At 43.0% G+C, this 24024-nt stretch overlaps 1 protein-coding gene across 1 annotated transcript in view; it reads right to left on the reverse strand.

Annotated features, from left to right (window-relative positions):
* The window catches only part of PIK3CA (phosphatidylinositol-4,5-bisphosphate 3-kinase catalytic subunit alpha), a 256280-nt gene that overhangs the window by 179685 nt on the left and 52571 nt on the right, over positions 1-24024 (reverse strand). The window contains exon 3 of the mRNA XM_085635399.1: positions 6455-6705. Coding sequence (XP_085491525.1) covers positions 6455-6705 — 251 coding nt within the window. The remainder of the gene's footprint in view (positions 1-6454; positions 6706-24024) is intronic.

A 24024-nucleotide genomic window follows, 5' to 3' on the forward strand; every position in this document is an offset into this window, starting at 1 on the left:
ATTCATGCCATGGTTTCATCTGAAAGATTATCCTAAGGGCCAAATGAATAATTGGTATTATGCAGTTGACCCCAACTGTTGAGTATCACTGAAAAAGTTTAACGCCCTGCTTACAATCAGCAACTATTATACAGATCTAGATCAGAAAATCAATGTGACACAATTGGTGCCCAGTAATACCTTTGGTTTTCTAAATGCTGAGTCATTGTATGAGAGTTGCACCTTTTCAATCAGCTGCAACATGCAATGTTTAATGGAGGATTCAGAGAGGGTACTCATGTGCACCCTCATTGCATGGCAGAATCCAACTACAAACTTAGCTATTTGTGTGTACCAGGGAACAGAATTCTTTTTTTTTTAAACAGTTTGCAAATACTGTGGGATCATGCGGATTACGTCCTCGGGTGAGCATATTTCTCCTGAAAATGAAGTCTGACATTAATTATTGTTCTAGGGTTATTTGCTCCAATCAAGTCATTGTTCCTTTTCAGTCAGGTGTTGGTAACACACCTTGAGGAAGCAGCTGACTGGATTTCTTTGGGAATGGACAAATGTGGACATGTATTCCTCTTTTAGTGCACTGGCCATATAGGTGACATTTTTTGCAGTGCATAAATATTCAGAGTAGCTGTCAGTAAGCACAAAGCAGTTAGAATTCCATGCAGTAGGAAAGATAGGAAATGCCGTCACTGCCTAGAGAATGTTCTCCCATATATGGTGCCAGACCTGTTGCATGTAGAGAAACAAAGGTATCTGAACCACATGAAATTAAAAAAAATAGACCCACTCGGCCTCCTCAAGGGTGATGAGTAAAGTGAGGACTATAAAACAAAACAGGGAAAAGAAAAGAAAAAATGACAACGCACTTTTGGCACATGTTCTATAATTCTAATTCTGTAAGTTATTGCGCCCAATATTTAAATTATAGATGTACCATTGAGTCACCCAGGTAAGTCAGGGCATTTTCACCATTTCGTAGACTTTCGCATCCACATCATTTTCTAACAAATATGGAGAGCAAGATTAGAAATCTAAGTATATTCCAACAGTACTCCACCGGCCCTCGGTCATTACACTGGTTACCGCACGGCTGGAGTACTGTAATGCCTTGTTTTTTAATACTAGTACGGCCTCCCTGAACAGGCTTCAGGTCATACAAAAAGCAGCTGCTAGGCTGATTCTTAATATCCCGAAAAGGCATTCAGGAAAGGAGGGGCTTCGCACTTTGCACTGGCTAACTATTAGGAAGCGAATCTCCTTTAAGCCTTGTGTACGGTTCACAAGGCCCTGCATAATATAGGTTCGCAACAGCTGAAAACCATGATCAAATGGTACACGCCTGGGAGGACTTTGAGATTTTCATCCCTGAGAGATTTTCATCCCTGAGAAAACTGAACATCCCTCGAGTTCGCAAAGCCAGATGGGGCGGCCGCCAATCTTTGGAATACTCTACCCTCCTCGATCTCCCAGGTGGAATCCCTTTCGGTGTTAAAAAAACTACTGAAGACCTGGCTTTTCTCAGTTTAGTCAGCAGCCTCTCATTCTCCTCTCCCCGTCCGCTCAGCGCCTTGGTACCCACGGGTTTTAGTGCATTTTATAAATCCCTATCCTAAGTATCTCAAGGGCCCTACACCCCAATGGATATTGCAACACAACTCTTAAACACTTGACAATCGTCTTGTGTATCACGAACGTGTTAAGGATTCTGCAAATATAGGAAACGTAATCCTGAAGCTCCAGGGAATAAAAGACGAATGGCTTTTTAGAAGCCCCTTTGAAGATTTTCACTACTGTCATACTAATACATCTTGAGGAGTGGGTAATAGACTTTCACTTTTCAGTCACAGTGAATTGTGTCTTGGAGTAAATACGTAACGACAGGGAAATTCCCAGGAAAACGAAAATGCATGTATAGGATACAAATCCTCTGAATAAAGGAGGAATTATCTTTTGTTCTCCCAGAGCTTGGACCAAGCCAGTTCCAGTAGGTCAGTCTGTAGCGAGCAACACCTGAACAAGGGGGACTACTCCATGGTTGCTATGGAACACTTGAAAAGAAAATACACTGTCAGGATTGATTTTGCCCTGCCTTAAGTAGGGGGTAACTTTGAATCAGAGCGGACAGCTGTTTTTCGGCTGTTTGCCTTAAAGCTAGATAAAATATCCCCTCTTTTTAATATCCAGGGTTTGCTCTTTCCTGAAGGAAAGCCGAAGTCCAGAGTTACAGAGCCTGACAGTTCATAGGTCGGGCAGCCAGAATCTGGTGAGACCGGGGGCCTGCAATCACTACTCGGTCGACATGCATATTTGCCTGCAAGTGGCACAGATTAAGTGTGAGAGCCCCTATACTGTGCGCGTGAGGCCTGCGTGCCTCGCAGAGCATCACCACTGAGACTTTGATTTTTCTGTGACCTTTATTTTATTTATTTTTATTTTATTTAATGAGTTTTATATAGCGCTGGCTAGACCCGTATGTATCAGAGCCCTTTACATTAGGTTACACAATGTTACAGAAAATAATAACAATTACACATTACATGAAAAATAAGCAACACATTGAGAGAGGAAAGAAAGGTGAGACAAATAGAGCGGAGGGGGGGGGGAAGTGGGAAGTGTGAAGGGGGAGCATGAGGGAAAAGATGACAGGAGAGACTAAAGGAAATCTGCCCAAAGACCGACTGGGTAGGTGACGTCGAGGAGGGAATCCACAGCCCGTCTCCCCTATAGCTAAACAAGGTAGCTCCATCGGGCATCAGTCAAATAGCTAGGTCTCAACTGACGAGGGAAAGTTAACAGAAGAAAGTCCAGTGGATAAACAGTGTGGGAACTATGAGCAAGGAAGGGTGGGGGCAAAGGTCAAAAGCTGGAAAGAGGAGAGGAGAAGAGTAGAGCGGGTAGGGGTAGGGGGTAGGGTGAAGGGGGAGGAGGGAGATAAGGTGAGGAGAGACTTAGGAGAGTTTGCCCAAAGACCGGCTGGGTAGGTGATGGTCAAGGAGGAAATCCATAGCCCATCTCCCCTTTAGCTCGCGAGGCAGCTCCTCCAGGCATCAGTCAAAATGGCTAGGTCTCAGCTGTTGAGGGAAAGTTCACAGAGTAAATGTCCTGGTGGGTGAGCAGGAACAGGGTCGGGTGAGGGCTGATCAAGATCAGGACAATGACCAATGATTTTAGACCAGGAGAGATAGACCATCAAGGAGGGTAACACTGAGGCGACCATCTTGACGTCAGGCAAGGGGGATGAGCCCCTGAAGTTCGATTCAGTTGGTCCCCATTATTCTCTATAACCCAGAAGGAAAGTGGGTGTAAGCTAAGCAGTCGATCGGCAAGGGGACAGAGCCAGGGTCCGCATGTCTTCAGAGGGGGCGCGTGATGTCGAGAATATTCGCCCGTGAAAGAGACAGCCGCCATAAGCAGGTCAGGCGGGGTGCCTCCGGTGTCTCTCACTTATTCATAGCGCTAATCAGGGTCATCCCCAAAGGTCAGAGCAGTAGTTGCAGTTTCAGTTCAATTTTGCAGCCTTTACACTATAGAAGGAAACAAGGGGGGTGGGGGGCATTGTGAGCATCCCCAACCTACCGGCAGGCTTCTCACTGTGCCTACGACATGTATCTCTTTGGTGGGCCGATGTTCAATAGAGAGCGATGGTGCTGCGCTGCAGTTGCTCCGTTAGCTCGGTACAAAACGACCACCGGCGAAATCGATACGTCGTCAGCACTCATATCTCCGCGATGATAGATCGCATAAGGACAGAAGTTAGCTCCAGGGGATCCGCCTGTGTTCCGGAATTGATGGTTTAGGTGGCAGAATAAGGAGGCGGAGCACTGCTCAGGAGGATGGAAAGAGAGTGCACTACGGAGCTACAGCTCCGAGCGGCCATCTTGCTTGAGGCCACGACCCTGCCAGCACATACTCTGCCCACATACTCTGACCTGTTATTAGCGTGAAGCCCGGGGGCCATACAGTCAAGCTTGTCACTGCACAATTGCAGGAAGAGTGGTTGAACTATTGTGAAGATCTGTGCACATTCCAGCTGCTGCTAGTCTCCTAGCCTAGTATCAAGCAGTGTAATCCCAATATGTGGCCCAAGAAAGGTGTGTGTATTACAACAAAAGACAAACATGCAGGTATCAAACTGTACAAATCCAGGAGTTTAATTTGGTATAAGTAACATGTAGCTTTGTAATATACCACAGCTATGTGTCCTGGGAGATCATAAATATGTTGGTGATTAACATTCCTCTAGAACCGTTAAGGATGAAATGTATATCAGATTTGTGTCCACTGTCCGTTACTTTGCCTAAGTATGCTCTATGGTCTCTTGACATGCCCCTTGTGGGAGACTGAGGCTTACGCCAATATACAAAATGTTATGATGTTGCACAAGACCATTGTAATTATGGACTGTTTTTCCTAGTTTTTTTCACTTTATATTCCTCCAGGATAAATGTATCTTTTGTGACCTAAACATAAAATACCTATAAAGAATTTTTTTAAAAAATTAATGAAGTCTAAAAACTTTTACTTAAAAGTAGAACTGCTTGGAAAATGTGTATGTGGTACTTAGCAAATGTTATATCCAAAACCACCTCTTAGGGTAAGCCTTTAGTGTTGAACTTCGCTAACATTGCGAAAGTAAAAGATTGAAAAGTAAGCACATGACAAATAGGTGAGCTTACATTAATACCTGGGTTCTGTCTTTCAAAAAGACGTCCGTAATTACTGTCACAAGAATTGGCAACCTGTTTTCGAGTAACACAGACCCCATAAAACATTTCACATGTATAAAAGGAAGACGAGAGGTGGGCAAGCAAAGTGAGTATTCCATTCAAAGGGAGTTTTCTTTCTGGGTGGGGAGTTTAAGGGGCCAAGATAGAGTCCAAAATGTAAATTGTTCCTAATAAGGACCTTAAAAATGCCTCAAGTCTGCAACATCTGGAAACACCTGTTATGATTCAAGATCAGTTTACAAGTTCTACAACAAATATTACTTGTGGAAAATGAAAATACATTGGTCCACCCATATAGCTTAAGGCGTGACAGAGTTTTAAAACAGTTTAAAAATATGCCTCCCAGAGGCCTTATGGGTAAAGTAAGAGGTAATGTCTTTTTTAAGGCATTAAGCAAGTAACACCTCTAACCAGAGGCTTTTCAATAATACTATTATATTTCTGAACTACTCGTGTTATTCCTTACGATCCCCAAACTGTTTTAAACAAATGAAACAGTGCAACTAGTTAACTGCTCCCTGCGCGATCTGCAGAGGACAGGTTCTAATTCTAGCGAGACTGATGCAGCCTTTCTTTCTGCAGAGGTGGAAACATGAGTTGTAATTAGTTGCATAATAGTAATACCTGTAATGTAAAGTGCAGAAACAAGAATTACAAAACATAAAAACTAATTACTGTAATGTGTAGGCGAAGTTTTCAGTGTGGCTTTCAAATGTTGATTGAGTTCCTTTTCCATGTCTATGTTGTTTCTTAAAAGAGGCAATGCCGTTATGTTTGCCAGTCATGTGTCACTTAAGGAACTAACAATTCAAAGTGTGGAAGGATGTTAAACCTCATACAACATGACAGGCCATTTACTGTCCAGCAACTCAATAACTTCTATGTCCAACAAAGCTTGGATCTAGATTATGCAAATACTAAGAACTCTTCACAGGGCAAGCAGTACTGCTCACAGTCGAGTCTCACCTACATATTCACCCCTACGTAAATTGGACAGCTGTAAAATCGTTGGAGAATAGGAAGGCTAATACTTGTTGGATAACAGGATCAATAGCAGAGTTTTTAAATATTTTTTTTTAACCTTTTAGCAGGAGATTAACCTATTTTATTGCCCAGAAAGCTACGCTCGCCGAGCTTCAGGATAGCTGGATCTGCAATTATGCCAACGCTTAATTCAAGCCTAGGGAGGTACCAGGCAGCCCCAGACACACTGCATTAAATCTTTACGCTGTAGGAGCCTGCTTCATGGAAAGGAGTTATAGGTTGCTTCACTGGTTATATTATTGCACAAAATGTTACACCTTTATACTGTAAATGCCAAATGTGTTATGTATGTTTTATTTTATGTGCTTTTATGGCTTATAGCCGAGAAAGTTTAATAAAGTAAAGTTGAAAAAATATTGGACAAAAGGCGGGCGTCTAACTACACTCCCATTCACGGAGTCATCCATCCCAATAACAATGGCTCCTTATGCAACAGAATTGTAAATTTGGTAACAGCAATACAAGAATGAGACTAAAGGTCTCATTTGAGATGCTTGGCAGGCAAATGACTGGCATGCTTGTCAACACTGAGCAGTATCATTATTAAAGACTAATTTTATTTCAAAATGAGATCTCTGCAAAAAATTAAAACTATCAATATCACCAAATACAGGTATTAAAAAAGGATGAATAGACAAAATAATTGATCAAGGATATTCAGTGATTGGTTAAGAACCACTTACTTTGTACTGACTTAGAGGGAATTTTTCCAGCAAGTATTCATCACATCCACACACTTTTAAAATGTACTTTCCCTGGTACTCTGAAACGCACAGCTTAAGTTGTTCAGGGGACAATAACATACTCCTTGTTTTTTTCCGAATTGCTTCAGCAATCACATGTTCTGGCACGCAGTCGTGGTTGATCTTCAGGGTATACTTCTGCTTGTCATTGTTCGGAGACACTATGACCCAGATGACCACTATTATTTGCCCTGCAATAATAAAACAAAACGTGTTATTTTCATTGCCTTAAATGCCCAATCTGATGCAAATAACCAGTAGATTCATTGCTTAACCTTATTCACTACTGTACTTAGGTCTTGATGAGGTAAGCAATGCACTGAGTCTGGCTCAATGCATGCGTTATGTGAATGAACAAGCTCACCTAGCACTACTTTGCTCCCACAAGAGCAATTCTTGTTCGGTGTTAGCCATCCTTCCAATTTTCATTAAACTAGATGCTCGACATATTCGTAGACCCAGTGATTAGACCAGGATCCTCGAACGAGTAGCTTGTGAGCTTCTGGTAGCTCTTCAGCTACCTGTAAAAAGCTTCCGGCCTCCAGTCAAGCCTACTAAATAGCAGCTTTCGGTTGGTTGAAATGTTATATGCATTCCAAAAGGTTTCAAATACGAGTATTCGAGACACAAACGTGCGTATTTTTACAACTCATAAGCTAATATTTTTAAGGGGGGGGGGGGGGAAGGATGGTTAGATTTTAAAAGTCTATTCAAACTGATATTTGAGTGCTAAACGGAAAAGCGTTGGGGAGCCTGGTTTGCGTGATTACTAACTTGGTACCAGATGCACTGCAGTTATGGCTGTCACATACATACAATGTTGAAGCATTCCAAATTGATAAAGCCTTTTTCACAATAATGCTGGCAACTTTGCCAGATGAACTGCGGTGACCACTGCTGGTAATATGCATGGAGTGGCCATCTTGCCTGATCTAGTCATATGATCACACTAATAATATGAATAGCTCATTATAATCTGATCTAACATCTGGTGGCCAAAGGCGTGTGCACTCCTTCCCATCCGGGTAAACCGCCAAAAATCTTAGTTATCTTAGATAATGCCTTGAGTTTTGTAGTCATTCGTACACTAGCACTGGTTTCCTTATTATTATGACTCCGAGACAAATCTTCTCTTTCATTCACCACACGGTTGGACTATTGCAACGCACTGTACCTCAATATCAATGGCTCCTGCCTGAACTAACTGCAAGGTGCTCAGAATGCGACTGCCCGCCTCAATCTTAACATCCCCAAACATCACTCGGTCAGAGACGGTATTCGCTCCCTTCATTGGCTTCCAGTAAGAAAGCGGATTACTTTTAAGGCTTTCTGCATGGTCTTTTTAGCCCTGCACCAGAAAGGTCCTAGCCAACTGAACTCTCATTTTCACCGGTATACTCCCGGTAGGTCTCTCAGAGCCTCTCTGTGTAAGAAGATGGTAATCCCTAGATACTGGAAAGACAGATGGTGTGGGTGTATAATTTCAGTTGCCGCTAGTTGGTTTGAGATCTTCTCGGCTCAAAGCTTTGACACCTTCGAGTTTAGTGCACTTTACAAAACTCCTTTTCATTTCATTTTGATTTACCAGAATTAGCTCGTATTACAGAAAAGGTTGGAGGCCTCAGTTTAAAGTCCCTACTTTCATCTTTTCACCTTAACTCCCCTTACATTAAGATTTTTAACTTACAGTATATTCCATCTGCTATGTATGGTGCAGGGCTCTGGGGGTATTATAATGCCTCCCCACTACAGGTGGAAGAAAATCAGTTCTTAAGGTGCATTTTAAATCTCCCTTAACCAGCCCCCATTACATTCTACATTCCGAACTCAACCTGGATTGTGAATCAGATAGAACTAAATTGGCTCCTCTTTTGCTTTGGTTGAGTGTGTGGGTTAACCCCGAAGCAACTTTTAACAGAGAGGTCATTCCCAATTGTCTTAGTCTTGACAGGAGCGTTGTATACCTTGGCTGTAGTTAGTCGGCAAAGCCTTTAGTGACATAGGTCTTCTGGGTATGTTTTCCACCCATGACACTCTCAGCAAGTAGGATAAAAGGTTGGTTCCATTCGGTATTACCTTCGCCCTGGATAATATGTATTTTTATCTTACGCTGGAATAGTCACGGTGGGACAGGTCACTTTGATTCAGAACTGGCAGTGTATCCCGACTTCTGTGTTTTTCTGCACAGCCTATGGTGTGGTCTAGGGATCTTTCCACCTGCCCGTGCAATGAGAAGGCAGAGCAGTCGATGCTACATCGGACGTTCTTCTGCAAATTGTGCCGGTTACTTTCAACTCTGCTTAAAACACATTTTGAAGCCACTGGATTTAAGCAAATGCAGAGACACTTTACTTTACCATTGCTAAATATTCCTGATAATTGCTTTAGAGTATGCAGTTTCCTCAGAAGTCATTATGATGCAGGAGAACGATGGGGGGGGTCATGGTTGGCAGTCATCCACTTTTTAGTATATGCTCTTATTGCTGCAACCATCCATCCACTGATGTCATGTTGTATCTGGGTTTTAATGTTTTTTGTTAGTCACCCTTTTTGCTGTGATATTTCAGGCTGATTTAATCAACATTTCTAACGTACTTCATCACTAATTTTATTCCGTGTATTTATGTTGTATGTATTTTGATATTTTATGATCTTTGTTGAATGATTAAATAAAGACAATTTTGACTTTGACTACCTTAACTCCTCAAAGACTCCAACCAGCAGCAGCATGCACCACGTCATAAATAATCCAGTCAAGCGCCCCCAACATACTGATCCCATATCTAGAAGGTTTCCCAGGCCAGTAGCCCTGGGAGAAAGAAGAGTAAATAGCCGTCCTGTCCATAGACATACATTTGAAATGCTAAATTTAGATTTCAGATGAGAAAAACAAACATATAAATAGTAAATCCTAACATTAAAAAAATGATTTATTTATTTTAGTGATGAAAACGAACACAAAACCGAAATCTGGTGATTTCTTTACACAATATATCTTATTGCAGATGGAGTATTCTGAACCATATGTGGTGCACAAGGAAGGAAACCTTACTTACTTGTAATCCTAGTTCTCCCTCGTAGCACTCCACTGAAATATAAGCTCTGTAATTGTTGCCTAATGCATGGTCTCTCCTCCAGGGAATTGCCACTGATAATCATGAGCAATGAAGAGAGCAACAAGCTCATCCCTTGAAAGTGCAGGAAAGGAAATAAAAAAATTATGTTCTACACAAAAAGGTTCCAAAGGGAAGCCTGGCCAACGTAGGCGTGCGCCTCGGAGTCAGGCATAAAGAAATATTAAGGAAGTAATAAATACTACAGGAGTGGGCTGACAGCCACATAATTGTTTTGTAGATTTAGACTATGGAAATGTTTCTAAAAAAAGCTGTAGAGTCGAAGTGATGGGCGATTTGCTGGCTTGCAGATAAAATAAAATACAGTTGACAATCCATTAGAAGTAGATTCTTCTCATATGGATAATCATGTAAAAACAGACCGATACCTCGCAACAAAATGTTTACCCTTCCGAAACTCTTGTCAGGAGCACCATGTTCCAATGGGCCACAATACAAGCATTCCAACCATGACTTTCTGTAACTCAGTAGGACTGGTATGCCCAAAAGTGGGTCCCGTGCTCCTATAGGACTGAAGCGCTACCTCACTGATGAGGCCCAAGTAGGTCAAAACTGTTCTAGGGTTGCCACCTGGAGGAGGTCCGGCAGTTCGGCTGGACTGTTCCTATTGCAACAGGATCAAGACTGATTTGCATAAGACAGATCTCTGTTTGGAGTGGCACAGTGGGTGAAAACACAATGGTCTAGAATGCAATCCGAGCAATTGCCAGGAACTGAGATTATTTGTTTTTTTTTCAATCCCCTTGTTATTTTTGCATGCAACAATCAGCTGCCACCTGTCTTTTTGTGATCCCCCCCCCCCCCTCTTGAAAAAAGTTTGATATTATTACTCCTACCGGAGTGACTAACGGCAGAAGAGAGAGGTCAATGGTTAATCAAGTAGGGAATTTATCTGCAGCCACAAAAGCCTAACTTACTCCCCAGGAAGATTTCTCTGATAAAACTTCCTTTGTTTCTGGTGTTGCTGGTGCCGCAGTGGGTTTGAGTCCTCTGCTGGTAATGAAGACTATTCTACGACCTATTTTGGATGTTTATAGTACTCTTTCCTTTTCGTCTGACTGTGTCAGCCTCCAATTTCATATGCTGCCATCTACTCACCCCAGTGACTTCCAAATAATGTCAACGGCAACATGGCTCTTGAGGTGCACAAAAATGACAGAGGTTATAGTAGGTTGAGTATGCACTGGGATGGATAGTTTCTTTGCACCTCTCGCCAAGTTAGCGTTAAACATGCTAATTCAACAGGAGAGATTACAGAAGGTGGCAAGTTAGTCAACGTAGGTGAATGGTAGTTAACTACCTTGGAGGCAGAACATCCAGTCAAAGCATTGGTTTCTGGCGACACACTGCAACAGTGAATTACCTCATCCGATGGAGGAGTTCTCAGGCACATAAGTAACAGTTGTGGTGGAGGGAGTCCAACGCCTCACTTGGCAGAAATTTCAGAATCCAATTCTCAGGGCCAGCAATCCTCTTGCTGTCCATGGAGGCAGATTTTCTCCCAGACCTTCAGGGTTCGGTGAGAAAGCTTTAGACAGTGAGGACACCCGTCTAGAAAATGTGTGCGGTAGGCACACGATGTGAAGATTGTGTGGGTCTTTTTTGTCTTCTTCGGGGCACGGCTAGGACATTTAACAAAACAAGCATTGGCATAGCCAATAGGTCTCGCCTTTGGGACCTTATAAGTGTTTAGCCATGCAACAGTTAATGTTGTTGCAGTAAGGATATTGTGCTGCATAACTAAATACTTATAAAGGTCCCAAAGGCGAGACCTATTGGCTATGCCAATGCTTGTTCAAGTACTCAAGGTCTTGCAGACAGCGCTTGCGTGCTGGCTCACACTCGACCTAAAAAAGGCTGTGTGTGGACTACATCAAGTACCATCTGCACCCCGGGAAGCAGAAAAGGAGCAGTACCGGGCCAATAGGACAGCAAGAGCAATGTAGGTTGTTAAAGGAAGGTGTAACACATTTTCCATAAATTTAACTAAGGACTGTGGGTTGCAGGAAGAGTAGAAGTGGTGGGAGAAAAGATGGACGGCAGACTATAGGATGGTGCTGGAGAAATGTGGCACATGTATGAAGATGCAGAGAATGGTTGGTTGTAAAGAAGGGGGAATTAAAGGAGGTGTGGCCACAGTTACAAGATGTTTCCCTAAACTGAAAATTATCTCAGTTAAAACCAACAAATGTAACCTAAATAAAACAGAACAAAATTATGACACGGACTATTTTTGACAGTGATGTTAATACCATCGAATTTAATACTACCGCATAAATCAGCACATAAAATAAGGATAGAACCTTTCTGATCCACCTCGCCTGTACCTTATTGCATAAGAAAAATGGTTTGATCCTTTCATAGATTGTATATCAAAAATAAATGTTTTGCAGCAAACACGAAATTCTGAAAGAAGCTTAAAATTATTGGTAATTCCATTCACAAAAAATTGGAACACTAATTGAAAGCCACTTTTAAATCTGCGTCTCTTTACTAATTAAATCTCACACACAGCAGCGTTCCCATCTGAGATATTTCCAAGACAGGCACAAGTTTTTGGGGATATTAGAGATACAAGATCTTCTTTCTAGAACTTGAATATGGCTTTTTAGGCACAGTCCAATTCCCGAATCGTGAGGATCTGGAACCGCCTTTGACATCTTTGGAATCGAATGTCTAAACGTCTCGGACATCAGAATAAAGTAGTACTTTCTATGCCGAAGGGGAAGGAGGGCCTCTCTGAAGAGAAGGACACAACACAGGAAGAAGCATCCGATGGCACAAAGTTTTGAGAAGTCTGATAGACTACAGCGATTTTACACAGATCAATCAATCAGTACTTATAGAGCGCTGCTAATCACCCTGGGGTGTATCCAGGGGCTGGTGGGTGGCGTTTGTCGAAGAGCCAGGCTACAACCACACACCGGTCTAACCTGCTGAGTAAAGAGGACAGGATATCAAGGAAGACACAGCCCTTGAAGGATTTTGTGATCACCATGGAGTAATCGGTTAGGCTCTTGGAGGAAGAAGGCACCCTGTACTGAGAGGCAACTGGCCCTGCCAGCTGATGTTTTGTCACCCCCTGGATGCTGGCAGCACTCATGGGAAGTCTGGGGTTCCGGTTCGTATTGCTGGAGCTGGATCCCAGAAGCAAGACTCCTGTACACCAAAATACCCCAGGGACCCCTAAACTATGTCTGGTACTCAGTCCTACTGGTCTCTGGTGGCACTATGGCAATTTGGCTCAACTCAACTGTGTCCTGTGATAGCAAACCTATATTCCCGATACAGCAATTAATGGAACGGATTTCTCAAGGCATCAGTTCAAACTCCACTCTTCATTATACAACTGAGACCTTGGAGCATTAGCTGCGGTAAAGTGTTCATAAAAGAAAATATAAACCTAAATGTGTGTGGCTTAAGGGGCAGAACGGAATACAAATACACTCCAAAGCAAATTTTGGCCCACCATCAGTAAGCTACACTAGACTGTACTGAAACATACATGACTTGCACGTTCACACAAGGTATTTACCCGGCCACGCGACACCCTCCAGGGTTAGCGGTCAGATGCATCGACGTTGCCCCAGAGGTATGTCACGTTCTTGCTGCGCATTTGCCTTCCTTGCATTTCATTCACTAGTGTGAGCCATGGCTCTTTCACATAAATCTGCCAATCAACCCCGTCCCCCTGCTTGTCTTCATAATCACGCTTGGAAACCCTACCCTGACATTTTGCCCAGCTATGCGTTTAGTTTACAGGACTTTGCATTACATGAGCGGTTTCGGATTTCCATTCCGATGCGCTGTGCCTCTCACGGTTGGTTTATTTATATATTTTTTTCCTAAACCGGAGGCATTCAGTTATAAAACGCAGGCTTTTCAATTTTCCGGTTCTCCAACGTGCGGGTTGCTTGATTTTTCTCACCGCATACGATTATCAAGCCCATGTTTGATCAGGCACATTGACTATGTTCTCCAGCCTCATTGGTATAGTTGTTTCATCAGCTCTTTTTACGGGCCATACATTATGCAGTTTCTCTTATTGTAATTTCTGTCAATCGACGTCGCCACTGCTAACTACTGAGGGGGCAGCTGTCTTCACTACTGGCCATGTGTTTAGTTTACAGGACTTTGCATTACATGAGCGGTTTTGGATTTCCATTCCGATGCGCTGTGCCCCTCACGGTTTGTATATTTTTTCCTGGAAAACAGGAGGCATTGAGTTATAACGCAAGCATTTATTTATATATTTTTTCAATTTTCCGGTTCTCCAAAGTGCGGTTTGCTTAATTGATTCACCGCATATGATTATCAAGCCCATGTTTGTTCAGGCACTTTGACTAGGTTTTCCAGCCCCATTGATACAGTTGTTTCATCAACTCTTGTTATGGGCCACACACTATGTAGTTTCTCTTCACTACTGGCCACTTTTCTGCTTAACACGTGTTTATTTGTTGTTTTTTTAAAACATATTTTTACAACGTGATTTTGGTCTGTTCTCGCCTTCGCCCCCAGCCATTGGTTACGTTTGAACCTTTGCTTTTCCTCCTGATTGATCAGACGCCCATAGCCACTCATCTCCTATGGTGCACGACCCCACCCTCAATGGTGAGAACCCATTCACCTTTGTTTTTTAAGTATTTGTCATCCTCCTCAGCTTCTAGGGCTAAGTCTGACTCTAGGTGTTTCTCTTCCCCCCCCTTTTTTCCGTCTCTCCCACCCCAGGAGCCACGCCGGCCCACACGCTCATCTTCCAGCTCGAACTTCTCCTGCTAATGCTGGTAATTGATGCTCTAAGTTCTGTCTAGTAGATTCATTCCCATTTTAGACACTCCTTATTAATCCTCATTATTGTCCGTAGGTGCAACCCCCTACCCCCCTCCACTTCTTGGTCCTGAAGAAGACCCCGCTTCCAAGACATTCACTTTGCTGGTTCTAACATGGGCTGAAACGTCGACTTTCTCTTTTTCCCTCCACGACAAACCGGATTGACAGTGATTTTATAACTGCTCTCTTTGTTTATGTTGATTCATTTGTTGGTTTTGCCAGTAGACTGGCTGGATAGGTCCCTAAATGTGTTGTGGATGTATCTATATGCACTACCTTACCCTTGCACATCACTTGCACTGATCCCAATTGCACCCGTCACCCTATATGCACCTGTTTTAACTAAAATGCTGATGTTTACATATATTTCTGTCATTTGAATTGTTGATCCATTGACCAATAACTTTGGGACCTTATAAGTGTTTAGCCATGCAACAGTTGATGTTGTTTCACCAAGGATATTGTGCTGTATAACTAAATACTTATAAGGTCCCAAAAGCGAGACCTATTGGCTATGCCAATGCTTGTTTAATAGGGAAAAGAACCTCTCTTCCAGCACAGTGTGCCCAAGAGTGCTCCCAAACAGGCACGGGGCATGGTTTTTCACAGCCAGTATAGATACAGTGGTCAATGTAATCCCTAAATCTTTGTTCTTGAAAGCACTGAAATTGAAATATAAATTTTTCTTCTGAGCTTAAAAGTTACTTTCATCGCTGGTCCCTACGTTTTCAATCACATTCTTTAAAGAGAAAGACGAGTATTCAATCACACACTGATTTTCTCTCCCCTACAATGGCAAACATTTTCAGACTTTTACATGTACGAGGAAATGGATACCTCTAGAATCAGAGTACCTCTTTACGAAATGCTTTAATGTTCCCCAGACAATTGAGAACCAAAGTGTTTGAACATTTGACAATAAGATATTAGCATTCTCTTCCTGTGAAACTATAACTTTACTTCAGATATATCTTTCATCAAGATTCACCCCAATTAAACTATATACATGAATTCTTTTAATGCCCTGCATTTTGTAGTATGGCAGCTTTTCAATTATGTGGAACTCTCCCAAAAGGCATATTTTGATGTTAATAATGGAGACATTTATAAATTTGAATTTGTCACATTGTCTTTTGACAACCACGGTTTTCAGAAAAGCAACTCTATTTATAATTCCTTTTTGGAAACATTAGTGCAACAGAGCGTTTATGTTTGGCTCTATTAATACTTTCAAACTGCACTGTTCATGGAGTTATTTCCGGGATGTGGAAAGCAGACCGGCTACTTTTAGTGCTGCCTCACTTTTACATACTGTAATCCTGCTTTCCCTCAAAGTCATTATTCTGCAAACCAATCATAAATCTTTGCTCAACGCAAGAATTGTATCGCGAGTTGGGACCATGTTTGTCAAAGAGAAACTCAGAATAAAAAGCAGTACAAAGAAGGGCGGAAACACAAGTTACCTGAAAGGATTGGTTTGGAAAGAAAAGAAACTAAAGTCGTATGAACGAAGAACTTTGAAATAATGATCTTTTTGGAGTGTGATTAGCAGTTTGGTTTATCGCGGAGGCCTGAAGTGTGGATGGCACATGGACCAGCAGTGGGTGAACAAGTGAATGAAGTACTTGCAATTACTAGTTTTAAGTATGCTGATCAGAACCAATGGCGCCCAACACCTTGCAGCTTATCAAAGCAAATAAGGTAGAGGTTGGAAGTGAGGACGGGACAAGTTCGATCAGAAAATCTCAAAGCTATAACAAACCAATAGATAAATGATTATAACATAAGGTAGCCCCGGGCTTGGTAAAATATACTTAATTTCCACTCGAAAAATAGTTTAACTTCCCTAATATTGGACGACAATGAAAATGCATGCCAATGTTACTTTATCTACTGGCAAAAAATAAAGGACTACACTAAGCCAATCTGTACACACCGTCTTTCCAAGAGGTGCTTGGAAGTGCCCGAGCCCAGAGGCTGATTTTCCTGAAAGGGTGCTTAAGGGCCCATAAACAGGAAAGGACCCATCCCAGTATAGTCGTGTTGCCGACTCAGTGGTAACAAACACCCTGTACCAAATACCTCGTATGTAGATGCTGCAGCTTCAGTCCCACTATGAGAAGGGCCGCCGTAACTATAGGAAGAAGATGGTTTCTCACAGATCGCTGATAAATTCCAGCGCAGAAAAATTAAAACTAACTGGATGCCAGTGTCTCCAACACGACACTCATCTCTTACACGAGGCGTGCTTGTTGAATTCAATGCACTGTTAAAACCCTACCTTCATGCAAAGGAGAGGGAGGCAAAACTGACTGAAATTAGAATTGACAGTTACATTTAAAAAAAAAAAAAAAAAAAAAAAATGCCCCTTACAAGCATAGGAGGCCTTAAAAAACATGAAACTGTGCAGCAGCTGACGTATTTTCCTATTACGCCGCCTCCCACTTACTGATCATAAACGACTGGTGGTACTGTTCACCACTGGATCCGCAATTTGCATTGGAACATGCTGCATTTGAGTGTGCCCCTCTTCTTCAATTATTATATAGTGCGCAGAGCCTGGACTCCCTACCCCATGCTTGTAAGACAGTAATTCGGCTATGGCGCTACGTTGTTAGGCAAATGGGGTGGCGGGGTGGACTGACCCAAGTGACCCCCCTTTGGCATAGGACTCAGCTGGGCTTCCCGCAAGTGGGATCTGGTGGGCATATCCACGTTGGGCGATATTATGAAAGAGACGACTTTAAAATCCTTCCAGCAGTTACAGACGGAATTCCAGAGGCACAAGTCACAGTTTTATAAATATCTCCAATTGCGGCATGCCCTGACTCCTATGATCCTTACACTAGACAGCTTGCTGGAGTTTCATCCCCTTGAGTCGTCTCCTCATGGGGGACCTGGGTGCCCATAAAATTAGGTAGGTCTATCAGACCCTAACGACGCATTCCAACACAACACTACACAGGACCAAAAGGGCGTGGCTAGACGACATACCAGCTTTAACTGATGACGACTGGGCCGAGGCCATAGCTAGTCCCAGGGGCGCGGTGGTGTCCTCCCGATATCGTCTTATCCAATTTAAGTATATACATCGGGCATACTATACACGACTCCGGTGATGGAAGATGGGGGCTATCCAATCTCCTCAATGTCTCCACTGTGAAAGCGATGAGGGTGCCTTCATCCATATAGTGTGGAGCTGTACAGCTCTCCAATCCTTCTGGCGCAGAGTCTGAGTGTCTGGCCGAGGTATTGGGCTGGGACCTCCCATATGACCCAAAATTGTTCCTACTACACAGTACGGATGGGATAAGGTGGGGGAATAGGTACAAGCAGCACTTGCTCTTCCTGGCCCTCACTATCGCCAAGCGGGACAGGTGTGGAAAGGGGCCTCCCCTTTGACATTGGGGAAATGGAAGAAGGAACTCGACAGGTGTATGGACACAGAACAGGTAGTTTTCCAGGCGCGCGGCTGCCCCCGGAAACATATGAAAATATGGTCCCGTTGGGCTACATACCGGGGTATCGACCCCCCCCCCCCCCCCCCCTTCTCAGACCCCCTGATGGATGGAGTACTGGCACTACCTGGACCTTCCCGAGCAGCACACTACGTACTATTTTTGCATGCATGAATACCCCCCTACACTTCCTTAAATGTCTATGTTTTGGATCTGAACGCGCAAAGTTCATGTTGTTTTATGTGTTAATTACAGTTAAAAAAATTAATATCACTTTTGCATTTCCGGACCATTATGGCGTCCATGTATGTATATTGGGCTACGGCCCAGCTGGTATCATGAAAACTCAATAAAATGTGTTATTAAAAAAAAACATGAAACTGTACTAGAGGCACAAGAGAATGCATTAATACAGCCTGATAGGTGGAATACACACATGCACGTATGGCCGCTCGCCTAAGAAAGACTCAAATTCTTTGAAAGTGGCAGTTCTTTTGAGACGTTCCCTCCATGCAAGTATTAGCGATGGACTAAGTGGGAAGGAGTTGTACTAAGTAGCAAGTTTATTACATCTATAATAATCATTAGAAGACAAAAGGATGAAATAATTTTGAGCAAGAAGAACGTGTTAAGCCAGATCAATGTTACCCATGTATTTTATCAGACAGTTTCCCCATGGGCAGAGGGGTTCCATTTAAACAGAGGCAACAGGCATGCACTATTTGGGAAAGGGAGACCAAATATGCACCCCAGTTGACCAGGCACTTAAGTCTAAAGCACACTCTTTTCCAGTGAGCCCAAGAAGCGGGCACCAGGACATGGACAAGATAAGGTCCTACCCATTAGGGTTTTTCTATCCTCCACCTGGTTACATCTCTAACAATCAGACTAACCAAAGGAACAGATACTCTCTAAATCTTCCCCTCGGGGTGATCTTTGCCCACCCCAACCAATTTGATATTTTAGCAAATCTTACAGAAAATGATTGACACCCAACCCAGAACAGTCAATTGGGGGGTTTCTCCTCAAGTGGAGCCTGTATTCAAACAGCCTCTTTTTCTTCCATCTAAGTCTACCCCAAACAAAGAAAAGATTGACATCACAAGAGGGCAAGGTTTTCAATTTCTTTCATGGAACAATGCAGGGTTTTGGAATAAATCAAACAATGAAGATTGGTTGGCGTTCCTTTAAAACTATGACATTGTGTGCTGCCATGAAACCTGGGCGGTTGAGCCCATGACGCTCAATAGATATAAAGCATATGGTTCCCAAGCCACCCAGTCACGTGCAGGGAGGGGCAAGGGAGATTTGGCTACCTTTGTCTCTTGTGCTATCAAAAACCTGACAGTGAAAGTCATAGCATCACGACCATGTTATCACATTCTGTCATTACAAGTGGGTCATTTGTTAAATGTGGTTATTGTAAATTATTTCAATCATTTTACCATACAACCTGTGGAGATTGTACACGAATTGGGGAGGATTTTGTCAGATACGGTGGAAAGACACCGGTCAAATGTTAGCTCAATTATATGGGCAAGAGATTTTAATATCATTAAATGCCCTTATAGTGGGAAACGTATCCGTGGGTTCTCATATGCACAGGGGGATGCTATAAATCATTTTAAACATCCAGATTATGGTAAATCCCTAAATCGGCTAATCTAACCAAAATCTGATTTTCGCCACGGACTATCACCCTCAGGGCGATGCAAGTCACCATACGTTTACAGGGAGAGGCAAGGGGAGTACAATAGATTTCGTTCTCTTAACAGCTGACCTCGCAGATCAACTTCTGCAGTCAGAGGTATGCCCGCTTCCTGATCACAACCCTATTTCTCTATGCTTTGAAACTAGCTAGCCAGCAGGGAGACTGGCAATCAATAACAATCCCGTTAACTATACTGCTAACAAAGGGGCCTGAATTAACTGGAGGAATATTAACCCAGCTACATTTTTTAATAATCTCATTAGCAGAGCCTCTAACAATATTACTAGGTTTCTCTCCCAGGACATTGCCACAGAGAAGATTCTGGAGGGTTTTTATAAAAAATTAGCAAGTTCGTGGCATCTGAATTGCATACTACTAAGTCATCGAAAGAACATTCAGGCACCTCCTGGTTTAGTCCCAACTGTACAGGCGCTCTAAAAATGTTGAAACAAACCACCAACAAAGTCCCTCGAAACTCTGAGGATATTAGGGCAGACAGGAAAAATTATAGGCTAACCCTGGAGAAGAGGAGACAGGAGATTAGAACCAAGGCCTGGGAAGACCTAGAAATAGCAGCCAACCTGAGAAATAACAGACTATTTTGGAAGTTTGTAAATCTGCCTTTCTTTTACAGACAAGCCCCTCAATGGCATTGAGAGCCATACCCTTGAACAGGATTGGTTTAACCACTTCGACACTTTTTAACCCAGAGGAAGAGGGAATTGCCAAAGATAAAGAGAGGAGGCCAGACCCTCTGGTAATAAATGAGGACTGGTTAGTTGACCATATTAGTCTTCCCACTGTGGTAGCAGCCATTCAGACAGCAGAGAGCGGCAAGGCCCCAGGACCTGATGGGGTCCCAGTAGATCTTTTTAAATATAATATTGACTTTTGGGCTCCTCTCTTAACAAACGTTTTGAGTGCAGCAGTGAGGAGAAATTTAATTGAGTCCTGTAGTGAGGCTATAATTATTCCAATTTTTAAAACGGTGACCGGAATTCACCAGCTTGCTACCGTCCAATATCATTGATAGCACAGCTAAAATCCTGGGGTGAGTTGTTCTAGAAAAATTGGAGGACTGGGCAGACTCCACTTTCTTTTTTCACCTTTCCAATATGGTTTTCGCCCCAGTTTGGGGACTGTAGAGCAAGCCCTAAATGTAAATCTTATCTGGGGAAAGTATGTCAAGGCAAGAAGAGGTGCCCTTCACATGGCGTTTATGGACCTCTCCTGTGCCTTTGACTTAGCTGATAGGAAGAAATTGTGGATCCTAACGGATCAGGCGGGTGTGAATTCTTCCCAGCTGGATTTGATTAAGTGCATGCATTGTGACACAACCATTAAAGTGCGTTATACATTGAATAGGGATAACACAAATCCCATAAGGGTGAACAGAGGAGTGAGGCAGTGATGAATTCTGGTTCCTTTTTTATTTGTATTCTTTATTGGCTCCCTCAATACTTAAAGTAATGAACTAAGAGGCAAGTCAGTTTCTATGTGCTGTCATTGGGTGGCATCAGTTTCTAATATACGTGTATAGCATTATTGCTTATTAAATCAAACACAGGAGGGGGTTTTGTACAGCACACATCCTCAAGGCATGTATTTCAAGGACCTCATGTGTGATAATGAAGAAAAACAAGGGAAAGCGAAATACAACAATTTTCCAGGATCCCACAATTTGGTTAAGTGTAGAAGCCGAGATTATTCCCAAGATTCTGGTTTCACATTGTGCAATTCAGACACTAGATGTATGTGCTTCGTTTCCTCTACACCCACCTTACCGCCAACCCTCCTGCCTGCCCTACCCCAATCCCTGACCACCAACCTGTTGGCTTCAATGCGGCCCTCGGTCACATCACAGACTAATTCTGTGGCCTCTCTGGGAAAATGTTTGAGAGTACCCGTGACTTATACTGTCCACGCCTGTTCCATGCAGTGCATCTTCGAGTGAAGAAAGCATGTTTAACAGTCACTGAAACAAAGGCCGCCACACAACACCTTAGTCATGCCATCACTGCAGGAATCACACGGTTGCCTGGGTAATACAAGTTAAAACAGACTCTAGGTACACAATAGAAAGGCAAATATTTGCTATTTAAATAAAGGAAGCACTGGTCTCATATTCTTGAGCATCCAGGTTCACAGCTCTTACAAAGCGGTCAAAATCACAATTTCTGAAGAAACAGATCATTCTCACGGGTGGGGCGGTCGGGGATGGGGGGGGGGGGGGGGGGGGAGGGGGAAGAGGCATGAAATGTTTGTGCAACCAATCATCAAAGTTCAAAGTGGACACAATATTCCTCTGAAAAATGAAGAATTAGTAAAAGTGCATGCCAAAAAAAGAGCCTAGCACGGCTTAAAGAACTGCTGGAGGTCTAAGACAAAGCAGGCACTTGGTTGAAAGGATTTTTAAACCTTAAGCGTGATAGTCGAGAAGCCGTTTCTCATTTCGAGTGCTATACCCCAGGGTGGAACAAGCATTGGCAATGCCAATCCATACGGCTTATAACTAGGGATCCCGGTTTTATGGTATTTTTTTATGCCTGTATTTACCCATATTTATTTTTTGCTCATTTTATCTTAGTTTATCCATATTCATTCTGTGCTTACTGTAAAAAATAAAGCTGCAAGGGGTATATTTCCAATTTTATTTAACTAAGAACTGTTTATTCATGATTGAATGTCCAATTACTTTTTGCCATTTACAGCATTATAAAATCACCTGAAATCATTTGCATTGTACAGCAGCTTAAACTGCTTCATCAGGAAATCTTTTTTTTTTAATTCCCTGTCCGTCAGTCTGCACAGCTACTGAGCCAGCATGCATGACTGACAGCAGTGAGAATCGTGCGAGAAGAAAGACAAATGTTACCCTGTAAGCATGTGTTTGTGGCATGTAGTGCTATAGATTCACACGCTGTTCATACTTCTGCCACATAGTGTTGGGCATGGACAAGTGCAACTTGTTTTTCTTCGTAGAAGTCCTTTGGAGTCACCATGTATAGTAACTCCACCTACTGCTGGTAATGCTCATGGTCATAGGCTTCATTGTTAGATCGCACAAAGGGTGAGGGTGTAGATGGAGCATAGAGTTACAGAAGAGATGACTATGCACAGTAATTATTAAGATAAAAGTTAACACCATCTACAACAGCCAACTGGGAAGAAGGGTGGCGCATGTGCATCTACAGCACTACATGCCACGAACAGATGCTTACAGGGTAACATTTTGTGTTCGTGGCATGTGTAGCAGCTGTAGATACACATGCTGTGCATAGACTGTAAAGCAGTCCTCTCAAAGCGGTGGTTTAGCCTGAGGACGTTGCAGAAGATTGGAAAAGTGTAGGCAGGACAGCCTGGCCAATGTTGGCTTGCTGGCGGGCCAAGACATCCACACAGTAATGCTTGGTGAATATCCTTGGGGTTGACCATGCCGCTGCTTTGCAGATGTCAACTACTGGAATACCACCCAGAAAAGCCACAGAAGCTTCTTACTGATCAGTGGAACTGTGCTCATCACGAGCTGGGCTCGTCACGACTCCGCCCACTGATTGATTCTCCCGCACAGGCGGGGAATCAATTGCGCGTGGGAGTGGCGCGACCATTATGACGAGCCCAGCTCGTCATGAGCACAGCTCCACTGTGCCTCATGACGAGCTGGGCTCGTCATGGGCATGCAAACAGTTAAGGGTGGAGTGTGGGAAGAATAGGCAAGGGTAGATTTGCCTTAGCATAATAGGTGTGTATGCACTTTACGAGCAAGCATGCCACGTCTAACTCAGAAAGAGCACGTCCCTATGAAGTTTGGAGAAAGACACCAAGATCTGGTGCGTCTTATGGAAGGGTTTTGTTTTGTCAATGTAGCCAATCAGTGTTTATTTGACATCCTAAGTATGCAGAGCACGCTCTGCTACTGATTCTGGATGTGAAAAAACACTGGGATTTCAATTGTTTTATTGAGATGAAAACTAGAAATCACTTTGGGCAGGAAATTTGGGTTTGTTCTCAGGACTACCCTATCGTGATGTACCTGGAAGAAAGGTTCTTCCAGGGTAAGTGCATGTATTTTACTGACTCGCCTGAGGGAAGTGATGGCTACAAGGAAAGCCATCTTGCAGGAAAGGAATTGTAAGGGATAAGAGTGAAGTGGTTCCAATGAGTACTATGTTGAGGTTCACCACAGGGGTGGGAGGGCGTCTATGGTGGGATAACCATTTGTAGGCCTTCCATAAAAGATTAGAGAACAGTAATTCTGAAAAGCAGTGTTTCCTATTTTATAGATAAGCGGCAACAGCAGTAAAATGAAGTCTGATGGAGGTATAGGCAAGACCCAACATCTGCAGGTGAAGTAGGTAACAGATGTCTTGCACGGAG

Source organism: Triturus cristatus, chromosome 11, assembly GCF_964204655.1.
Source record: "Triturus cristatus chromosome 11, aTriCri1.1, whole genome shotgun sequence".
NCBI classification, from domain to species: Eukaryota; Metazoa; Chordata; class Amphibia; order Caudata; family Salamandridae; genus Triturus; species Triturus cristatus.